Source organism: Hirundo rustica, chromosome 1 (assembly GCF_015227805.2).
Source record: "Hirundo rustica isolate bHirRus1 chromosome 1, bHirRus1.pri.v3, whole genome shotgun sequence".
In the NCBI taxonomy this organism is placed as follows: Eukaryota; Metazoa; Chordata; class Aves; order Passeriformes; family Hirundinidae; genus Hirundo; species Hirundo rustica.
In genome coordinates, this window is record NC_053450.1 from 122,026,164 (window position 1) to 122,047,994 (window position 21,831).

At 37.5% G+C, this 21,831-nt stretch overlaps 2 protein-coding genes across 8 annotated transcripts in view; one reads left to right on the forward strand and one right to left on the reverse strand.

Moving 5' to 3' along the window:
• Nucleotides 1-4,761, forward strand: part of JAZF1 (JAZF zinc finger 1) — a 199,433-nt gene extending 194,672 nt beyond the window's left edge. The window contains exon 5 of the mRNA XM_040086692.2: nt 2,419-4,761. Coding sequence (XP_039942626.1) covers nt 2,419-2,595 — 177 coding nt within the window. The 3' untranslated portion in view covers nt 2,596-4,761. The remainder of the gene's footprint in view (nt 1-2,418) is intronic.
• A 508-nt stretch (nt 4,762-5,269) lies between these two features.
• The window catches only part of TAX1BP1 (Tax1 binding protein 1), a 55,943-nt gene continuing 39,381 nt past the window's right edge, over nt 5,270-21,831 (reverse strand). For 3 of the 7 annotated variants that reach the window (XM_040061145.1, XM_040061134.2, XM_040061154.2), the window contains exons 9-17: nt 21,448-21,594; nt 20,144-20,237; nt 18,766-18,884; nt 17,507-17,632; nt 15,628-15,699; nt 13,189-13,363; nt 12,717-12,865; nt 7,055-7,140; nt 5,270-6,416 (exon numbers count right to left, since the gene is read on the reverse strand). In XM_040061145.1, coding sequence (XP_039917079.1) covers nt 6,215-6,416; nt 7,055-7,140; nt 12,717-12,865; nt 13,189-13,363; nt 15,628-15,699; nt 17,507-17,632; nt 18,766-18,884; nt 20,144-20,237; nt 21,448-21,594 — 1,170 coding nt within the window. In that variant the 3' untranslated portion in view covers nt 5,270-6,214. The remainder of the gene's footprint in view (nt 6,417-7,054; nt 7,141-12,716; nt 12,866-13,188; nt 13,364-15,627; nt 15,700-17,506; nt 17,633-18,765; nt 18,885-20,143; nt 20,238-21,447; nt 21,595-21,831) is intronic. The other 4 variants (XM_040061183.1, XM_040061174.2, XM_040061164.1 and 1 more) reach the window with 3 other exon arrangements.

The following is a 21,831-nucleotide window of genomic DNA, read 5'->3' on the forward strand; positions in this document are numbered from 1 at the left end:
CCCTTCTCTATGGCCATCTTCTTCCTCAATCATCTGTGAGAGTAAATAGTGAGGAACCTAAGTAACCAGAGCAATAAAAGTGATGTACGAGTTTGGCTTTTGCTGTACCTCAGCAAACTCAGCTTAGACATACAACAAAGTGTTTACATTGCAGCAGTGGAAAAAGTGCCGAAGAGTCACTGTAATTCTAACAACAGTTTCCTTTTAGACAGAAGTACAGGTCAAATTTCACTTTACATAAGTTCCTCTTGCTCTGTGTGGTTACTGTGTTTCAAACCTTCCACAGCCCAATTCATCCCTTTAGGTTTCTGCTTTAGCATCTCCCTAAATTTTTCTGCCTGAAAATACTTTCTCCCCCTTCACCAAAGAATGGGGTGTACTGGGGCTGATGGATCGTTTAAAAATCTGGATCAGGAGAAGAGTACCATTGGCATGGAATAGTGAGGGTGGGCATGGAATAGTGAGGATGTTTGTGATTGTAGATTTACAGCATCTGTAGCAATTGATAGTAGATCAAAAGTACCTAGAAGGGATTTCTTAGAAAAATTAAAAGTTTAAACAGGAACAGGTTTTTATTAGGAAAATATTGTTACTGTAGGTAATAGGGCTTGTTTTAAAAATTTCACTGCAGTAGCAAAAGTTTAGCAGGTCACCCCCAGATTTTCTTCTCTTTTGAAGGCACAGGTCCTTAAAGGTACACAGATGATGAGAGATTCCTTATGAAGTCCTCCTGCCACCCAGTGACAATCCTGGCCTACTCACCCCAATGGCTCTGTGGGTGCTAGAGGTTGAAACTATGTGCGAGATGATCCAAAAGCTGTCCCAGGATCTCAGATTACTTGCAGGGAATTCACTTGACTACTCTTGAGGCTGATGTGTAGCTTTGATGTGGTCTTGGAGTTGTGGCGCTACAGCTTTCTGCCTCCTCTGAGAGCTCTGCACCCAGATGAACCCTGCCCTGATGGCTCACGTTCCTGTGTCTGGTTGGTGTCGGAGATGGGGGATTCTCAGCTCCTGTATCTCAGGAGACATCTGTGCAAGAGTTTTCCAGCATTTTTAAGGGTGTAAAGGACAATTCAGAGGCTGGATTTGCAACTTCAGGCAGATGATTCACTGCCTGGATGCTCTGGAGTAGAGGAGCATGACTCTGCGGGCAGAGCAGTTGCATGCAGTCTTGCACCTCTTTTCCAGGGTGGATATTTGAGACTCTTTTTCTTTGAGTTCCAAGCTGGAGCTTCCACTTACTGTAAGCTGCACGTTGATAAAACTTGTTGTTTAAAGAGCCAAGGGGACTTGCTGTTATATGTAACATCAGGCAATGGTTCAGCAAAGACAAAATCCCAAAGACCTAATTTAGTGGGTTAATATCCAGGCTGTTAGTTGATTGTAGCTCTTCAGCTTTTTCTTTTCTTTTTTTTCCTTTAACATTTAAAAAAATACTGAGATACATATCTGGAATCTTTAGAGAGAACACAGGAGGGTCTTGGAACTGTCTCTTTTTGTCACAAATGCTATCTTCTTAGGATGAAACCGAAGAAAAGCTCAAATGAAAGATAGTATGCTGTTGCTTATTCATCCAAAAATCCAAGCTCTTTTAGTGGGAGCAGATGAGAGACTCCAGTATACTCCACAGAACAGTATCACAACAGCTTCTTTCATTTTTGCCAGAAATATGTGAAAAGGAAGACAGGGGAATTACTTTGATTTATGTTTAGTAAGGTTTTTGGTTGACAGAAGTTTGGCCTGTCTCCTGCCCTTGTCAGTGTAACAGGGGTGTGTGTTGTTTTGCTGTGTTTTGCACTAGTGGAGATCAGCTCTCCAGTTTTAGTTGTGGAGTATTCCCAAACAATAGCTATTTTGAAGACAGCTTCTCTGGATTATTTTTTAAGTATCCTGTGTAACTTTTTTGAGTTAAGCATTCCCTGCAGTTATTTCTTTGGAGGCAATGTGTAAACGATCAGAATTTGCTGGAGTTTAAAGACATATCTAGAAACAATGACACAAAACAGAACAGACCCACCATGGGGGAGTCTCAGCTCTTTAAAGAGGTGTGACCCAAGTCTTCATGCCAATTCTTTGTTTGTTTGTAAATGAACCTCTGAATAAGATTTGTCAGTGCTATATGAAAAAGATGTCAGGACACAAAGAGCAACCATGTGTGAGTCCATTACATGGTATTCTTTGGGAAGTGACATATATTGGGAGACAAAAATCAGGATCAACCAAGCAGGTGAGTTTTGAGAACCACACAAATTATTGTCCTTGTCCCACCTGGTACCTTGGGAGCACAGCCCACCTGTAAACTGCTCCCAGCAGTTTATAGGATTTTGCTAACATTGATCCATTTTCAGGTTTTACCTGGAAGCAGAGCCTGTGTCAGCCCACTTGAGCACTGACATTTTCCCTTCTCCCTCACAGAATGTGAACGGTATCAAGTACCACGCCAAGAACGGCCACAGAACACAAATCCGCGTACGCAAACCATTCAAATGTCGCTGTGGAAAGAGTTACAAGACAGCTCAGGGCCTGCGGCACCACACAATCAATTTCCATCCCCCCGTGTCTGCTGAGATCATCAGGAAGATGCAGCAATAACATGCTGGTCACAAATGTGCCAAGAAATCCTCACCAGCAGTTGCTGATTTTGAGAACAGCCACCTTTTTCAGGGGAAGCACTCAGCAACCCTTTAAAAAAATTAAATGCATGCTTTAAAATTTTCTGTAATTTTGGAATGATGTATCTTTGTAGAGTTAATGATTTTGTACATTTGCACATGTTATCATCATACCCATTTTCATTACTCTGAGATAAGGTGCTATAAAAGCTATAGGTTCTTCAGAACATTTTTCTCCAAAAAAAAAAACAAAAGAACTAGGGGGACGTTGCATATTTAGTTGTACTGATGTGTGGGACAGGAGCGTGAGGAGGAGAGCTTGGCACTGACATCCTTTCAAGATTGTAACGTGATGAAGACTTTTGATGCATCTGTCAATGTGTGTGCAAAACCAAAACAGTACCGCCCTCGTCAAACTATAGTTAACATGCCTTACATAACGGAGTTATCAGTGGAGTAGCAAGTCTTTTAGGTAATGGAAATATAAATAAGAAAGAATGTTTAACATAATATGCTAAAAATATTTTCATACTTAAATAACATACATAAAAAGGTGTGCTTGCTGTATTTTATATTATCTTGCAAATCTTTCTTTTTTCCTCCCTCTTGAAATGCTGAAAACCTTGCCATTCGAACTAGTAAACAATCACTTTAGTGTTAGCAATTACATTTTTTTTCTCTGTACAAGATGTCATGTTATGTTCATGCCCATCAAACTTTTGAGGACCAATATCCCAGTCCAACTAAATATTTACCCCTGAACTATCTGTTAGAAAGACACTTGGAAATACTTAAGTGCAAATTTATGTGTGTGTGAGAAACAATTATCTTCATCTCAGATGAAGTTTTGAAGCACTTTGTAGTTCTCTATTGCCAACAGATTTAATGTTTTATGTGTTGCCAATTCTTGCAACTACTGTACGAGCATGTGCTGCGGTTGCAAATAAAAATGAGAAATTCAGCGCATGGTTTAAGGAGGTCCGTTAGATGTGCTAAGGGAGTTCTAATGCCTCTCCCTCACATTCATTGTGTTCTGAGATTTCTTTGTGCATTTTTTGCTTCTCATTGTAGGTCACTGCATTCCATTTGGAAGTGTCTGTTTAGCTTTACAATTAATTTTGCTGAAAAATGACATTTGAGCCTTACTGAAGATTAAGTGCTTCTTGCAGCAGGTGGTCAGAGACTGACTTAAAAGCCAACATGCAAGCGCTTCGTGTCTGGACCATACCTGAACATTTGTTGCTTGCCATCCTGCCTTGAGCATTCTTCTCACAAGTGCTATTCCTGGAGTTCAGCTGGCTGGGTGCAGAGGTGGGCGTCCTCCACCAGCCCTGGCCTGAACCCTCCTTTGCCTGGCAAGGGTGCAGGAGGAACTCCCAGTATTAACACAGTCATCGCCTTGGCTTGGTTCCTGTTCTTTTAAGTGCAAAAGCAAGCTCCCATAAAGGAGGAATGAGCTTTCCCAATTTTTTTTTTCCAAAGCTTTAAAGGAAAACTTTGTAAGGATGACAATTACCTTTTCTCCAGCAGAGTAAAAGTCTCATTAAAACACACAAGAATCATCCTACTGAGTGTTTAGAACAGCCGAAGTGAAGCGAAGCAAAACACACCTCTCTCTGGTCCCAGAGAGGTGACCGTGACAGCCGGGTTTAAAGGATGATCCAGACATGAGAGTTACTGGTACACACAAGGCCCCAAGCGGCCACTTCCCACCTTCTGCAGCTTTGGCAACAGATCTGGCCAACAAACACGTTTTGGCTCTGCTCCTAGTGCAAGAACTACAGGCTGGGCGAGTTCGTTCAACAGCTAAACAGTTGTAAAACGTCATTGTTGCATGTAAATTCCTTTCAACTATAAAACTGAAATTCCAGTTTCTATTTACCTATTCATTGTGACAGTATTATTAAACAGGTAAAGATGGGACTATTTTGTTATACTGTGTATAGTGAATGTATTGTACTGTGTCTGTGAAAAGTGTGCTTTAAATTATATTTTCATATGTTTTGTTGGGGACAAAGTACTTTAAGTTTGAAAGTGGCAGAGGTTTGTTTTAGAACTGAAGGCAACTTAAAGAATTCCTGTCAGGAAAGCTGCTTATAAATGTAAATCAAATCACATTTAAAATAAACTGCCTCGGACCTAAAAAGACTGCTCATTTCTTATTCCTAATTTAGAGTTCAGTTCTCGAGCTGTGTATAGTCTTTTATTTGTTTATTTTACTTTGGTATCATTAAACTCTTGGAGTCTGTTCTAACTGTTTTCATCTGCTGTTGAGTTACGGTAAGAAAAAAAAATCCATGCTTTACCTCAGGCCAGCTCTTGATATGAAGCTCCCAGTTACAAAAATCTTTAGACTGCAAATGGCACACAAGCACTGATGAGACGCTGCTGCCCAAGGACACTGCAATTCATCCACATCAAGCAGTTTTTAGTTAAGTCCTGCATTAACTAGATATTGCATATGTTAAGGAGAGAACTCCAGTCAACAGAAGCTACTCCAAGCCTTAATTCCAGAGTCTCCCTCTCAAAGAAAGAACATAAACAGATGTGAAGAGCAACCCTTTGTCATACAATGCTGAGTCATCATTTCCTCCTAAGTAGTCCACACTCTGTTTAATTTCAAAATGAGCAGCAGGAAAAATAGACCACTGAACTCCATGAATAATTCTGCTTTTAATGTAACAAGACTACTGTACAACAAGTGGGAAGCAAATTTACTTAATACAGTTAAAGTAAATATAAAATGTTTAGATATACACACGTGTTTTTACTTATTGGAAAGAAATACATAAAGTTAAAACACAAAAGGTTTTAAAAGCCAGAAGGAACACAATCCACTGTTGTGAAAATAGAACAATATTTTCTACTGAATAAAACTGCAACATAATGGCAATTATTTTTTAAACAATTACTTTTAGGCATTTAAGCACAGCTGTCTCTTTCAACTCAAAACCACTGCCTTAAAGTATAACATACCTCACTGAACGTTATTCCTTAAGGCAAACATTCTACATGTGAAACTAAAGTATTTGCCATTCCTCTTGTTGCAAGCCTGGAATCTCACAGTACATGCATCTACATCTCAGAAATGTACTAGAAAACTATATTTTCATAGGGTAAGTAATGTAGCTTTCCAATTTAAGTGTTACTCAGAGAAAAGCTATGTGGATTTGCTAGGAGAAACACCTGCTTATTACATTTTTAATTGTGCCCCAGTTATCAAGGTTAGGAGAAACCACAGATGTTTTGATGAACTTTTTTAAATGTAGCTGAAGAACACCATGAAGCCGGTCTCATTTTTTCTGAGGCTCAGTCATTCCTGTGTCCTTAGGCATTCCACTAAGTAGGGGAAGAAATTCCACTAAGTAGGGGAATAAATAGCTACATACACAACAAGGTGAGGGGTGTGGGTCTCCTTAGTAAAGTGTTAGGCAGAGAGAGAACATAACCCCATAGCAGCTTACAGCCATGGCTCCCATTAGAGTACATGAGCTTTTAATCAGAAGTTTTGCACTGTTACAGAAAGCTGCACTGCTTGTGTTTCGGAGGTGGACTACTCAAAGTGGTGGGGGTTTAAGCTACACTGCAAAACAAGGTATTTAATCAAAATTTAATACGTTCTGATCGAAGTGCGTCTGGACGTGCCTCTCAAAGCCTTGCTGGTCGTAGTCAGGCGGGAACTGCTCACTGCACATGGGACAAACCTTCCAGTGGCTCTCAACGTGCTCCTCAAACTTGCTCTGGTCGTAGTTTGGGGGAAACATCACATCGCAGAGAGGGCATTTCTTGTGCACATCAAAACTTCACAGGGAGGTGCAGAGAAAGCAAAAAAGGGAACAGTTCATTTCTATTTATTCTGTTAATGCAAACTAAAAGGATCCTGCTGCCACCAACATTCAGAACTTTACTACCAACTTAAATTTGAGTGGACTTTGTATCCAAATACCATCCAGTTCATTTAAATGTTTTGCCGAAAGCACTCAATACAGTCAGAGCAGTTTTACACGCAAATTCCAAAATAACCTGGCATTTTAAAAGCAACATAATTTTGACCTTACTCCAGCTACCACTGAATACAAATCTATTGAATGCCTTAATGGCCAAACAGTTTCATGGGAAACCACTCTCTCTGCTCATAAATGCTAGCTCTTAGCAAACGTAACACTTTATAAAAGCTCTAAGCTTAGGTTCACAATTAGATTGGCAAGAGAGGGGAAAAAACAAAAGTTATTCATTCATTTGCTAAAAACATTGTCCAAATTCCATCAAAGGTAGAGCATGAACAGCCTGCCCAGTCTCACGGCATATTCTCTGCCAGTTAATTATAAACCAAATATTCACTGAAAATGCTCAGTAGCTTTTCACCTCCACCCCCACCCTTGAGTAGCTCTACACGAAGCTCTCCATGCCCTTAAAGACCAATAAAAGATAATATCTACCTGGAATCAAAGCAGAAGCCTGTGCCCCGCTCACGCAAGAGAAGACTTGGAGGATCAGGAGCAGAAGGTACAGTGTTGTCATCATCCTATTGAAAAGGGAAAGTATTTTAAAGAATAACCCCTACAAACAGCTTTTTTTTCTCCTCAACATGTATTTTTGTTATCAAACACAAACCCAGATGAAATTTACCTTGACTCTGTAATTTCTGCAGCACAAGTTTAACTTTTGCACATCTTGGCTCTATTATGCACTTCGATAATAGAGCACAAAACAAAGTTATTTCAAGGTGGATATACAAGTACATTCCAAGATTTTTGGAACTCCAACTCCTACCTTATTTTCCTTTTTTTATCTCGAAGATGCCTTAAAGGCAAAGGCTAAGAATTATTTAGCTGATTTACAAAAAAACTTTGTGCGAAGGAACACACAAAACGGCACATATGCTGTGTTTTATATAGATAACTCATTTGCAAACATATTTCAGTTTTAGGCTAACACATTTCTCCATTATGAAGAATTAATGGAAACAGGGAAGGATGGGAAAATTTCCTCAATATTCTTCTTCTGACAACACCTGCTTAGTTTCAACCATTTAATATTTTCATTAGACAGGCAGTGGGGCCTGCTATGACAAGATGCTGGCAACAAACAATCTTGCAGTCTGTTTGCTTTGCACCTGCAGTGAAAAGGGCATATGACTTTTAAAACATCAGTTGTTCCTTTTGTCATGAAGGATGGATGTATTAAGAAAGAAGAACTTTTCGTTTAAAGTACTCTCGTGCTACAATGCTACATCTTGTTCAAAAACACAACAAATTCACTGAATACCAGACTGAAGCACACCAGGACTTAACCAAGAAAATTCATGTGCATCTTCCATCAGTAAAACAGTTCCATTACAAACACTGGCCAAATTAACACTTAAGTCTTAGTTAATTTCTTCAGTATTACCCCTTTACCCCTCATAGCCTTTTTTTGGTTTTTGGGGTTTTTTTAAGGCATTTGGCTTACTGCTGGTCACTTGGTAAGATAAAACTGTTGACAGCTTTTACCCTATTTTTCTGCTTCTGACAAGTGTGGTACCCTACCACGTACAAACGTAACATTCCTCCTTGTTCCTTTCTGAGAAACATCTGAAAAAGAGGACAATACTTTCTTCTGCACAGGCACACCTGCACTGTCCTAAACGGCTGCTCTGCAAGAGCTCTCGTAACAAAAGGCAAGCACATGTAAAAGCCTTTGGAGTGTCCTAAGGCTACAGCTTTCTCGTGGCCCAGTTCCCTTAATTGTGAAATTCATACTGTGTGTTCCTTACACCAGCTTCTGACCCAGGCCCTGTACAAGAATGTCAACACTAAGTATGTACTGATATTACCCTCTTAGGATACACAACGTCTGCCTGTTCAGTGTACTTTTGCTCTTGGCCAAGTCACAGGGATCAGTTCTTAACCTTTTGGGATGCCTAACCCACACAAGAAGAATGCAAATGTCTCTGTGTTCAGCTGACCTCACAGAGATGTTACAGAGATTACTGTGTAACCACAGCATGGTCAAACAGGAACCATGAGAACTTTATCTCAGTCTGAGGACTTCCCAGCCATTCTAATTACAAGTTACAGTAAACATTGTAGTCACCAAGAACTAAAAATTCTCACGCAGCGCCCTGGAGTAACTCAAACCTCTGGAAAACAGAGAAGGTGCTATTCTTCTGGGCTCCAACAGTTGTCTATTCCTGTCATTTCTGATGGACAAAACTCCTAAGTGTTCCATGTAAAATGGAGCACTTATGGGGGGACGACAGATCATCATGATTCACACGGTTCTCATCTTGGTTCACAGCCACTTAGTGCCCAGTATCATCCAGCAATCCATTCTTTATTTTTATAAACAAGGTTACACGTGCTTTTCAACCTGGCATTTGAACACCCATCACTCTCCTCTGGGAAAAAGAACCAACCCTGACAGCTCAAAAGACAAAATGGGGTGGTTTTTGAAGCTGCTTTACAGAGAGTATGACAACAATTGCTGGGACATCAGGCCTCAGTGACTCTTGTCTATGCTCTATGTTAAGCAAAGGCATCAGCTTACTTCGATACCATGTGGTTAAATCATCCAAGTTGTTTTGATGAAAGGCCAAATTCTGTATTTTGAGAAAAAGAGCAGATTAAACTGTTTCTGTGTAGATCCAAAGCCACTTTTCTTGCGTTCCAGACTGATGACCAGGGACATGGACATTATTGCACATTCTTAGAGAGCTGTACAGTGCCCTGCAGTGACTAACACAGTGAGTACACGGTCTCAGGTCCTTAGGAAAAAAGACTGATACCATGGACCCACAGGGTGGCACCATGGTCCTGTAGCAGAACAAGTGCCAGGCTCCCTGAACTCAGAAGTCTGAATAATTATAAAGGATGTCTTTAACATCATGACTTAACTATTATCACTGGACTGTACCTCTGATCTTTAAGAAACTGCCACAATGAGTTCCACAAATTAAGTGAATCATAAAGATAAATACAGTATTACACATTAAACTTGGTAAAAAAGGGGGGGGGTGGGGTTACCATTAGGGGAAGAAGGTAAAGCCAGACATGAAACTGTCAGAAGTAAGTGCAACTCCATTAGTTTTACTGAAACCAACCAATTCTGTCTCAAGTACTGCTTTGATAATTACAACCATAAGCAGTTCCAGGATTGTCAAACAGAAATTAGAAAGCTGTGTGACACAGTACAAAACCCCATCCCCAAGCACTACAGATCATGTTGACAGGCAAAAGGAAGGAACCAATGCCCATCCTAGGCCTTAAACAACATATGAACAGACATAGAGCTGATGTGCAGTGCAGGTACACTGGGAAGAAGGGCACAAACACTTCATTTCTGGGATTCAGCTCTGCTATGGGAGTGATACCAAACTCACTCCTCTAGGCCTCTCAACCGCCCTGCAAGCAGTCTGCTCTCCCAAGAGACACCTGGATACCAACTGCTCCTTTCATGTCCTTCCCATGCAAAAGACAGTAATTTGCTGCCAGGCTAATAATGCATTGTGGGGGGGGGGGGGGGTTGCTAGAAGAAAGGCCATTTTGGAGTTACCTGAAGAAACATCCTGATCTGGTGCTCAGTTGCCAAGAGTTACATTCTCCATCCCCCACAAATTTACTGTGACTAAAACATTGTTTAATAGTCTCAGGATAGTTATTCTGGGCATGCTGCCAACTATAATCAAGACTACATTTCTAAAACTCAATACTTTAGTATATATTTATATATATATGTGTGTGTGTGTGTGTGTGTTTATGTTTATATGTATATGTTTTGTTTATGGATCTCTCCCTCTACCGCCAGAATTCTTTGCTCCCAACAATTCCATTTCAGTCAATTATAGGACCATGAGCAAATGGAAAATTAGTGTTGAGTAGATGACAGCAGGAACCTGTGGCAGGTCAGCCACTCCACACAAAATCATACATGCACATGCACAGTTGGCACTATTAATACAGATCAGTTTATCCCTCTCAGAAATCACAGTTTAATTGGCCTATGAGTTCCAAAAGTCAAAGCTACAAGAATCCTGTAAAGTATTCCCAGTCATACAAAACTGAAGGGGTTTTATGACAACCGAAGACATGGATGTGCCCATTTCTAAGGAACCAAGTTTTGGGAGAAAGCAAATTGGAACACAACAGCACAGAAGTTCTGAGGCATTTGAATATCTTGTGTTATATTAGTTTAAGAAATTAAGGGTGTTATAGTCGCTTCCACCTCTTCATGGCTGAAAGGTCTGTTGTCTTAGATAAATAGAAAACTTCATCATCATAGGTGAACCACTACCAAAACAGCCATGAAGAGGTGGAAGCGACTACAACACCCTTAATTTCTTAAATTAATATAATGTGTAGTAATAGGAATGTGGACAGGAGGACAGCAGAAGTCCACGCAATTTTAAACAATGCAGCACATCTACCAGTCCTTTTCTTCTGGGAGGGAATCCTCCTCCAGCAAAAGGCTCTACATCCTGCTGGTTGAAAAAATGCAGAGAACTACATCTTAAATATCTTATTTTAAAAAACAGTCCGAGAAATGGTAATCCCCTCATATTCATCATTTTATATTTGCTGTTTCTTCTGCACAAACGACAGACTCTTCTTTATAATGGATCACCTATATATGTGGCAGCTTTTCCTGGTTATTTATTTACATCCTACCACAGAACTGTTTTATGTTTGCCATATTACTAAGTCTCCCTAGAAATATTTTGCAGCTCCTCATTTCCATATAAATTTCTGCACTATATGTACAGTCTATTTGGGTGAGGAACAAGCAACTGAATCTCAGTTGCAAATAAAAAATAAAGATATTTGTTGAAATAATAAGTTATTTGATTTAAAGGCGCCTTTTCTCAAGCCAAACTTTATTTAAGCCTGTTATATTCCACCTCATTACAAAAATCCAAGTTGTGTCTGCAAACGAGCACAAGACTCTAGCACTGTTTCTCTTGGGTTTGCAAGAGGGCAAAGCACATAGATCAGAGAGAACAGCCTGCTAATTAAACTGCAGCAGATGACTAAAGAAGAGAAGAGCTTGTCAGATGTAATAGCTACGTCAAGAATGATCGGATTAAATATGCAAAATGTGAAGTAAAGGTGGGGACAGCATTAAGCTCACATTCGAGATCTTGAACAGGCTGCAAAAGCTCTGACAGTTCCTCTAATTATTCACAGTAATGGACATTGGGAGCAAAAGGTAGGAGGGAGAAATACATTTTTCTCCATTATAGGTGCTGAGCACCAGGGCTAAAATCATGCCTGTCTGAACACTGATCAGTTTCTGCAAAGGTTAATAGCAATTAAATGTGGCAAACTAGACTAAATGAGAAACAGGTCATGATACCGCTGTACTTGCAAAGAGCACAATACTTTGCAGAAAGGTATTTCTTGTTTAATATTTTTGAAGGTGCAAGAGTACTTGGAATATGAAAAAGCAATAGGCCTGCTCCTGTTCAAATGAAGACATACAGTCCAATTTATTAAAGAAGCCAATTTTTCATACCAGAATGTGCAAGTTAACTGTACTAGAAAGAAAAGCTAACCAGAAACTTGAAACATACAAAGCCTTTAAAAAAAAAAAAAAAAAATCCGCGCAAATCTCTCTCTTTCAGTTTAATCAGCTTGAGGCAACAGTCAATTAAGCTCTTTCAAACCTATACAATAGCAAAGAGCATTCAAAATGGAAATTAATAAATGCAGACTTGCAGAAGACAGAACAAAAGATTATTTGTTCTGTTCCACTTTAGTTTCCATATTCCTATTAAAAAATGAGTCAGATGTGGCTACATTTTGAACTCTCATTCTACCACACAGGAGAGAAAAATCATGAGTTGAGATTACTTTACTTTTTTACTTTAGTACTTAAAAATATTAAGAAGCTACTGTCCTAAACAAGCTGTCAGTAACTCAAGAGATTAGGCAAACAAGTGTATTATCATCAATAGAGTTTTCACCTTCACAGGAAGCAAAAATATTTTTCAGGAAAAAGAAAAACTAATTCCAAATTTACGTAACAATAAATCGGGCTTATCAGATACAGAAAACCTATGTGAAACTCTTGGTAACTCATCAGTAAACATATCAAGGAAAATAAATAACAAAAAAGGTAACTTGCATTGCTATCCTCAGGATCTTCTAAACCATCAGGCCGACTGAGATTGCGTGAGGGCTGGCTACACACTACATCATCTTCTAGCTCCCAAAAGGAACTTCTAACAGGTGGTCTTTGGATCTCATCAGGATTAAAAGCGCCATCTGCTCCATCTGAAGAAAAATTAATTAGGACATCTTTGTTCAGTAGACTGTATTTTGAGATTACAGACATGCTACCTTACCTTTAAAAATCAAGAGTTTGGTTTAGATAATATAAAACAATAGGAGAGAATCAGTTTGTTCCAAAGGTGTTTAAAACTCTGTTTACCTTACTGATTCCTGTCATAAAATAAAGCCCCTTTACTGATGTTCATCAGTCAGAAAAGGCGCTGTAAACCAGTCTGAATACTGTTGGTGCTTAACCTGCATTAAATTAGGCATTGCTTTTGAAACAGTTAGGGAGAACTGATATTGGGGGTGTGAAATTTATTTACCTCTTCTTTCCTGAATTGCATAAGGGTTTCCATATTGCAATACTGGTAGTCTACTTGGCACTGCAGGAACTGGTCCACTTTCCTCTGAATATGGGTTGCGAAAATGTAATGTCTGCTGTGAAGTCTGTCCTTCCATCATCCTTCCAGCTTGATCTCCTGGTGTCCTGCCAAGTTCCTAAACAATGCAAAGATCAAAACGTAGTTAACCTATGGAGTCCTAGCAAAATTTGGAATGTTTATGAAAATCTGCTAACCTTCCTATTTTGTTTCATTTTGGTCTTATGCCAAGTATACCCATAAATACCAAAAATAATCAGTAAGAGAAGGAAATACAAAGAAGATATTTTAAAGAGATTTTTTCTTGGTTCGATAGTTAGTTCGAATTACATGAACAGAGATGCCACATTTTTCAAGTGTCTGCATTCTTTTTACAATGAAGAAAAATTAGCTACATCAGCAAAAATGGTTAGATTAACAACAACAACTAAAGACAATGTGCAGTGAAAAAAGTTTTTAAAAGTTACAATTAAAAAGAAAACCATTCTTTTTTTCATTTCATATCATACCGTTCAAAAATGCAGCATTTTTGTATGTGGAGCACATCTTTGTACATACTTGACATAATTCCATATGGAATTTTTTCAACTATATTTTGTCAACATAGTTTGTATTTACAAACTATAAAGGGGTTTTATAACTTAGAAACCATTTAAACTCTAAGCCAGTATAGATCTTAAAAGACACTAATTAAAGCGACTTCATGGTCAATGCATCAGCGGTAATTTATCCTGACAAAAATCTTTCTCATCCTTCCATTCAACACAGTGGGTTAAGGAATAGAGAGCAATATGCCATGAATATGAAAAGGAATATGCCTTTTAAATTCAGAACTAAGCAAAACATTCTGAGATATAAATATGAAAACAATAATTTAAAAATAGGGACTGTTAAGGGAGACATGTTTTCCAGTAATGTTCTTTCTGATTAGTATTTTCTTCTGGGTTCTCTGGGTCCATGTTTAATATTTGCTGATGTGATACTAGTGAAACCCTCAAAGACTGAAGTGCGTCTTTTCCCCAAAAGACTTTAAATTGAAACTTAAAACCAAAGCTTCAATTTCCAGTTCAACTCCGTAAGAGTTAAAAGTCTGTTAAAAAAAGGAACAATTTAATATTTTTTTTCTTGCAAACAAGTGAACTTTGGATCAACCTCTTGAACAGAAAAATGCAAAAATCAAGTACCAATAACTACTCTGAAAACAAAACACTACTCAAATGCAAAGAGACTTCATGTAATGGATGGCATCCCTCCTCTAGATACAATATAAAGCTATGCCAGTGTTACTTTAGATTTATAAACTAAAAGGAACATGTGATTAAAACAGGTAAGATTGAAAAGCTAGGACTGCATGTTTTAGTGAGTGTGTAAAATCTAATTAATCTTTATTCAATACAAAGCAGGAACAATTAATGAACAATGAAATCAAGATTTTCGTTTTTAAAACCAGTTTCTTCTGCGATACAAAGCAGTTTAAAATGAGAGGCAGTAGAATTAGTACTTTAATTTTAACATTACATACAATTAAAACAGAATTTACATCAACATGATGTAAAAAGGTGGTGCAAAAAAATCTTAGCTAGAAGTTGGATAGCTGGGTAGAGATGGATTAAAAAAAAAAAAAAAATCAAAGCTACCTAAGTATGTAAATAAACCAGAAACAAAGTAATTTCATAGATTTGAAGAGACAGCAAATTAATATTTTTAGAAAGCTATGCTTGGTGACGTTTATAAACAAACACTGATAATAAGTATAAATTGAAATGCTGTTTACTACTACCCCATGCTTAATCTTTTAAATCATGGGTGCAGTCTAGAAAGATACTTCAATTCCTCTTTGTAATGTAAATATCTATAAATTTGGTAGACAAAGTTCCAAGCTTTTATGAGCTTCATACATTATTATTATTATTACAGTTGACAGTCTTATGTGTGGTGTTTAAAATTCCTCCCTCCACCTACACTAGCCTCACCAAAACTCAAACTTAATTTGATTTCTTTCAAACTAGAAAAATATGAGAGATCTATTAAAAATTATATCCTTGGCTTAAAAAGAAGATGAATTAAATACCAACTGCTTGACAATCTAGAATTTTACAAAAAAATTAACTAGCTTAATCTGAAAGTTTAGTTGTACTTCAGTTTATCAGTATTAAAATGCCTATTTTTACTAAGTATCTCTTCATACTGGAATTATAAAGTAATCAAATAAAGTTTCAAAGAAAAATCACAACTTTGCACCAAACCATGCAATGCTCTATGAATCTAACAAAGACTTTTTTTTATTTCATTTTCAGTAAAATTTGGCTTTGATTAATTGCCATATAATACCTCAGATGTACTTGTACATTAGCATTAATATTTCAGAATGTGTGACAATACCTTCTCACTGGTAAAGAGTTCCAGCTGCGATGCCAATTCCTTTATTCGTCTCTCTTTTTCTGCCAGCTGAATCTACATGAACAGAAGATTAAAATTCTTGTATTAGTGAATGGAAACTATTTCCCTGCATGTTACATCGTGAAAGCAAAGTTCCCTGATGAAGTTAATCTTTCAGATGAAAATAGTTTTGTCTACTAGAGTTACATGCAGCACGTAGTGTTACTATAAATCCAACCCAACTATTCTCACAAACTTTTATCTGCTGGGCAACAGCAGTTCATTAGGAGCCTGTTCTTGCCAGTTTTCACTGAACGGTTGTGGAATGACAAAATTCTATGTTAAAAACCAGGAGTAGTATCAGTGCCACCAATGACAGGAGGGGTACCACTGCCTAGACACAGCTGTAGGTTTGCAAGCCTCATCTCATTATTTCTGAAGAAACCTCTTGGCATTTCATATGTCCCACCACAGAACTTGAGAGAATCAAAAGCTACTCCTGCCTCAAGGACACTAAATTTGTTTCACAAACATCTACCTTGTGTCTCTGCTGGGTACTTTGGGAGGAGGTACAACTGACACATTACACAATTCTTCCTGGCTTCAAAATGATGATTTAAATAATCTCTCACTACAAAGGATGATTTCATTTGTATTCTAGCTTCTTTAGAGACTGCCTCTTCCCCTGTTTTTCCAATATCTAAGCTCAGTGCTTGGCATAACAGCTTACCAATTTTTTTCAGTTCTGAATTTCTTTCTCCTAGTTTAGGTCAACGGAGCAAAATCTCCTGACTGGGAAGAAAAGCTCACTTTTTCTCTACCACCTGCACCCTCCTGAATCATAGCAATTTTTTAATTGCAGTCAAAATGCTTTCAGTCGTGGAACCAATTATTTACTACACCTGCTGTTGATAAGTTAAACTTATTTCACATTAAATTACGCATGGCAAACGATCACTGCTAATTAGTAAAATAAACTGGGAAAGAGTCACGCATTTTATAAAATTGAAATTAGAGCTTTGGAAAGTGTTGGAAAAAGATGGCCTATGGAGTACTGAAATAAACTGTAGAGTAATTTGTCTATTTATAAAGAAAAAGTGCTGTAATTGCTAATAAAAAGAGGTTCCTAGTAGAACCAATAGTCACAGTTCAATCACTTTTCATCACAATGGGCAAAAACGGGCAACAGAGTCAACCATATTATCACCATTACACTGAGAACCAGCAGAAAAGCTCATCTCATGAACATTTGTTGCCCTTATCTTATACCTATTGACCTAAGAAGCTAATTCAGTATAAGCATTACTATCACATAAACTCAAAGATTAAGGCTCCTTGTATGCTAAAGCTGCCCATTATGCTTGACTTTCTGGTGAATGTGTTACATCACTCTACCAAAACTATAGCTGAGGTTCTCCAAATTAAATTCTTGAATGATTTTAAAAACAACTGATCACTCCTCTCTCTCCACTGACTTAGATATGATGCATTAGACATTACTACACTGGCAATCCAATATAGAATATGAGGATTTTAGACAAAAACACCAATGAATCTTCCTGCTAGTATTACAGTAAACAGCAGGAAATCAGAAATCCCTTGCCCTTTTTTTGCCCATAATACAAGACTACATGATTCAGGGGTTTGTCTAAATCCACAGTATTAAAAGACTGATGGCCAACTGGTACAAGATCTTAGCAGACCTCTCATACTTTAAAAGAAGCATTACAAGACTATTGTTTCTTCAAGAGCAGAATTTGTATTTACAGCAAAAATGTATTTAGTGTGCTTTCCTTATTAAAGCTCTTCATTACTTCAACTATCAGAAATAATGTTAAGAAGAGGTAACCATTCATTGTCATAAATAAAACCTGTAACTTACTTTATACTGATCCTCCATTGCTGCCAGCTGTAATTTTATACCCTCGTTGATTTTCACTTGTTCTTTCCACTTCAGCTCCAGTTTGGCTAATTCATCAGCATAAACACTGCATTTCATCTTCTCATCCTAAAGTAATTTATACCATGGCATGAAATATTTACAATCTAAAGAGATTTTCTCTCCCACCCCCAAAAATGTCACTATATTAACTTCATGCTTTTAAAACAGGACCATTTACAAATGGCTTCTACAAGCCTGACTCAAGATTCTGAAATGGTCAGGACCAGAGAACACTGCATAAAAATGATGTTCAATAGGCATTTCTTTCTGTGAGTTTTCAACAAGATGATATTCCTCTTAAGTTCCACAGTTTCAAGTTTCTTTGTACCCTAATACAACCAACCGTGATTATTCTTTCAAGTGCCTCACTTCAATATAAAATCTTTCCCAAGTGACTTTTACAACCTAGGTATCTTTCATCCAGAAGGTCAAAGGCAAAGCTTTCTTCAAAAATTACTATAGAATGAACAGCCAACAGAAGCCAATTCAGGCTCTCCATGGTCAGGGTCATGAGCAGAATTACATTATTACATCCCAGAAAACTTTACTAAAATAGAACAGTATCACTGTGATAAATAAAAGAAACAAAATGAAGACAAACAACACTCTGAATTTCTTAAACTGTTCTCAACTTTTTACCAGTGCCACTTATGCAATACTTCATCATCATGCACACATCCAAACTGGTTAAATGAAAATCAAGTGTCAACTTTGGTCAAAACAACCAAATAAATGCCTTTATGTATGACTGAGCCCAAGGTAGTTGGCAGCACCCACTCGGGTGTGAAAACACTGTAAAAGCCATGACAGGCAGATAGGGAAAAGTTACTTTGCTTTGGACAGTGCTTCAGATCAACACTGGCACATTTGTTCCAAACATCAGCTGGCTTACAGCAATCTGCTCTATTTGATTTATAAAAGCAATTACACTTAATATAAGGATAGAAAGTATTTACAACCGGAAGCATGTGGACATTTGTTTTACTGTATCTTGGTTTTCCTTGTCTGTACCCTCTAAAACCATACACAGTCAAGAGCTAACTAAACAAAAATGTGTTTTCCAATGTTAAGATTTCTACCATAATCACGATGTATGAAACAAACAAGGAAGGCAACTCAGCTGGGAAGGCCTTGTGGTTTTAAGGCTTAGCACCTACAGCTACTTTTTGTTCAGCTTTCTGAAGCAGCTGTTTACTTACTGCCAACATTTGCTTGCATTTCTTATACTTCTCTGTTTTCTCAGCAATCTCTTTATTCATTTCACGCACTTGCTCCTTTACCATGGATTCCGAAACTATGTCAGATGAAATGGGGCTAACTGTGAACATTGAAGAAAAACATAAGAACATTGATTTTTTTTTGTTCCATAAAGTCCATAAGAGTGATGACAGCTCAGATTTGAGAGTGCATCAAAAACAGAGTGGTCAATGTTATCCAAACCAGAGACAATCAGCATTATGTGCTATGTAAGATCAGCAACCATACTGGTATGTCTGTGTTCAGTTCTCTCACACTGAGAGAAGATCGACATAAATACACACGTATGTAATACTCTCCCAAGAGAGAAAACAAACACCTGAATATGTATGCTATCATTCTAATTATTCTTACCTCAGCAAACTACTCCATCACGCACTATCACTGAGCTTGCTGGGACTGTATGTTTTAAGAAATGCTCAAATTTACTTTAGACAGGAGGAAACTGATAGAAATTACCTTTGGTTTTACAGATAGCAAGAATCTGTCAGTTATAAAACAACACAGAAAAAGCTAAGCAGCATTTTTTGGCATTTATCAATTTAAACTGAGTAATAAAATCACAGAATGGTTTGGGCTGGAAGGGACTTAAAGATCCTTTAGCTCCAATCCCCCTGCCATGGGCAGAGACATCTCCCACTATATGAGACTTCTCAGAACTCCATTCAACCTGGCCTTAAACACCCCAGGGCATAGGGCATTCACAACTCCAATTTGTTCCAACGCCTCACTACGCTCATAGTGAAGGATTTCTTCTTTAGCTTTAACCTATTACATATTGAAGTTTTAGAGTATTACTTTTGCAATAACTTAATAGTTCATAATAATTATAAACATTTTCTAATAAATCACTACTCCTGTAATTCATGAAAACAGTCAGTAGACTTGACCTTGTCATCACATAATCAGAACTTTTCAACAGATTGATTTTACAGTAGAATGTTATAATGGAGTCATAATAATGACTGCAAAATTACTGTGCTATTATACTCAAACTGAAAATTTGAGTAAGATTTTTTTTTTTAAATAAATTGTTTCTTAGCTTGACAAAACCACCTCCCTTAACCGTGAAGCAGAAATTCAAGAATTCTGCTCTACTGACATTAGTAAACAGCAACTAAACTGATACATGAACTTATTTATGAATTTTACTACTTGGTAAGAGACAAAATATTTAGCTCAATTTTCACATCTCTAATTAATGATTTAATTAAACAGAACAAGTCCACCTACTTTATACTACAAATACTATTAGTGACTACTTCACATGGACAACACTTTCAGGCTTATAAAGACAGACAAAAATTAAGCTATTGATACCTGGAGATGCAGACAACTTTTTGCCTGTAAGGACGGCAGTAGCTGTTTCAGCGTTAGAAGCATCTGTCAGTTTCTGTTGATGCCCTGCAGTTTTCTTTGTGAAAAAAAATTTTGTTTTGGCACTTGATTAAATTAAAAGGAAAGCACAAAGTAATCTATCTCGCAAAATGTAACATTTACTCCAAAATTAAATAGAACTTCTTATTTAAACAGTAGGGAATAATAAAAACACAGAAACATTTAATTCTACTAAGACTGAAATTGCTTCAGACTATGATTTTTATCCACTTACTTGACGAAGGTCTTTTTCCCTAGAAAGAGTTATTTCTAAGCAAATTAATAGAAAAATCTCATTTTCCAGAGAATCGGTTACATATAAATTCATTAACTTATATCTAATAATCCATTAGAAAAAGAGAGTCTGTATCAGCAATGTCTGCTGGACTTCTGGAGCGAAAGCAATGAAATCTGATGCTTGCTGTAAGATTTACAACATTGCCAAAGATAAGGAAGATTTTTAAGGAAAAGCCACAGATGTTCTGATATGACACCTCATTCACCATTGACCTTCTGGATGAGACTTTTTTATGCAATGTTCTTCGGATAAGAGAAATACTTAAGTCTGGTTTTCTTAAGAATTCGTATTTGTACACCTTGCCATTGTGCATAGGCTTTTTCCATGTTGGAGCTCCTCTCCAACTCTGATTTTTACAAAATTCTGAAGAACTCTGCTCTCAAATCTGTTTGAAGTTGGCTGCCAGGTTCAGTTATTACATGGCCTAAGACTTGTGTCATCATTGAAAAAGTTCATTTATTTATGAAACAGATCTTGGAAGAATGATAAGATTACAAAATATGTATGGAATACAACTCCATACTGTGTTGTGGAGACTTCTTCCCCACTTGGCTTTTAAATACTACTTCCAAGTTCTCTATTTCCCCCACATTTGGGCTTGAGGTTTTTTGTTGGGCTTTTTTGTGGTGGTACTGGATAGAGGCAGTAATTATGGATTTTCCCAGCTTCAGTTCCAAAATTCTTCCTTGAACAATGTAATGCTTTTAGGTTCATCCAAACTCTACTAGGCTCCTGCACCAGCTACTATAAATTCTATGCTTGGTTTGGACAACTACCTAAAAAGAATCATAGAAGTAATTTTGCAAATAGGTGTGTGAAAGAAAATAGTAAAGAGTCATTGCTTACCACAGATTTTAATCCTTTTTAAAAGCATTACTTTTCACAGAAAGAAATTAAAATGTTGAAATGTTACTAAAAAGGCACGTGCAATTTATCCCATTCTACTTACTGCCTGTTCTGTAAACTTATTTACTTGTTTCTGAAGTTTTTGACATTCTTTGAATTTTTCCTTGTAATGGTCAGCGGCCATTTGTAGACGAAGCTTCAGATCTTCAACTTCTCTGCGCAGCTCCTGCTCCACTGCATTTGAAGCTTCCTTAAAAAAAAAAATAGAAACTGTACTCCCTTTTGTTCAAATATCACTATTTCCCAAAAGGTCTTTTTTCAATTAAAAAAGCATAATGCTCTATGTAAGTACTGAAGCTCCTATTTTCTTTGTGGGAAATAAAGGAATAGCACAAGCAGTAGAGCACGGAGAGAAGCAGACTATGTGCTGAACTTCATTCCAAGCAGGACACACTGAGGGACATAAACAGGCATTGGTATAATACCG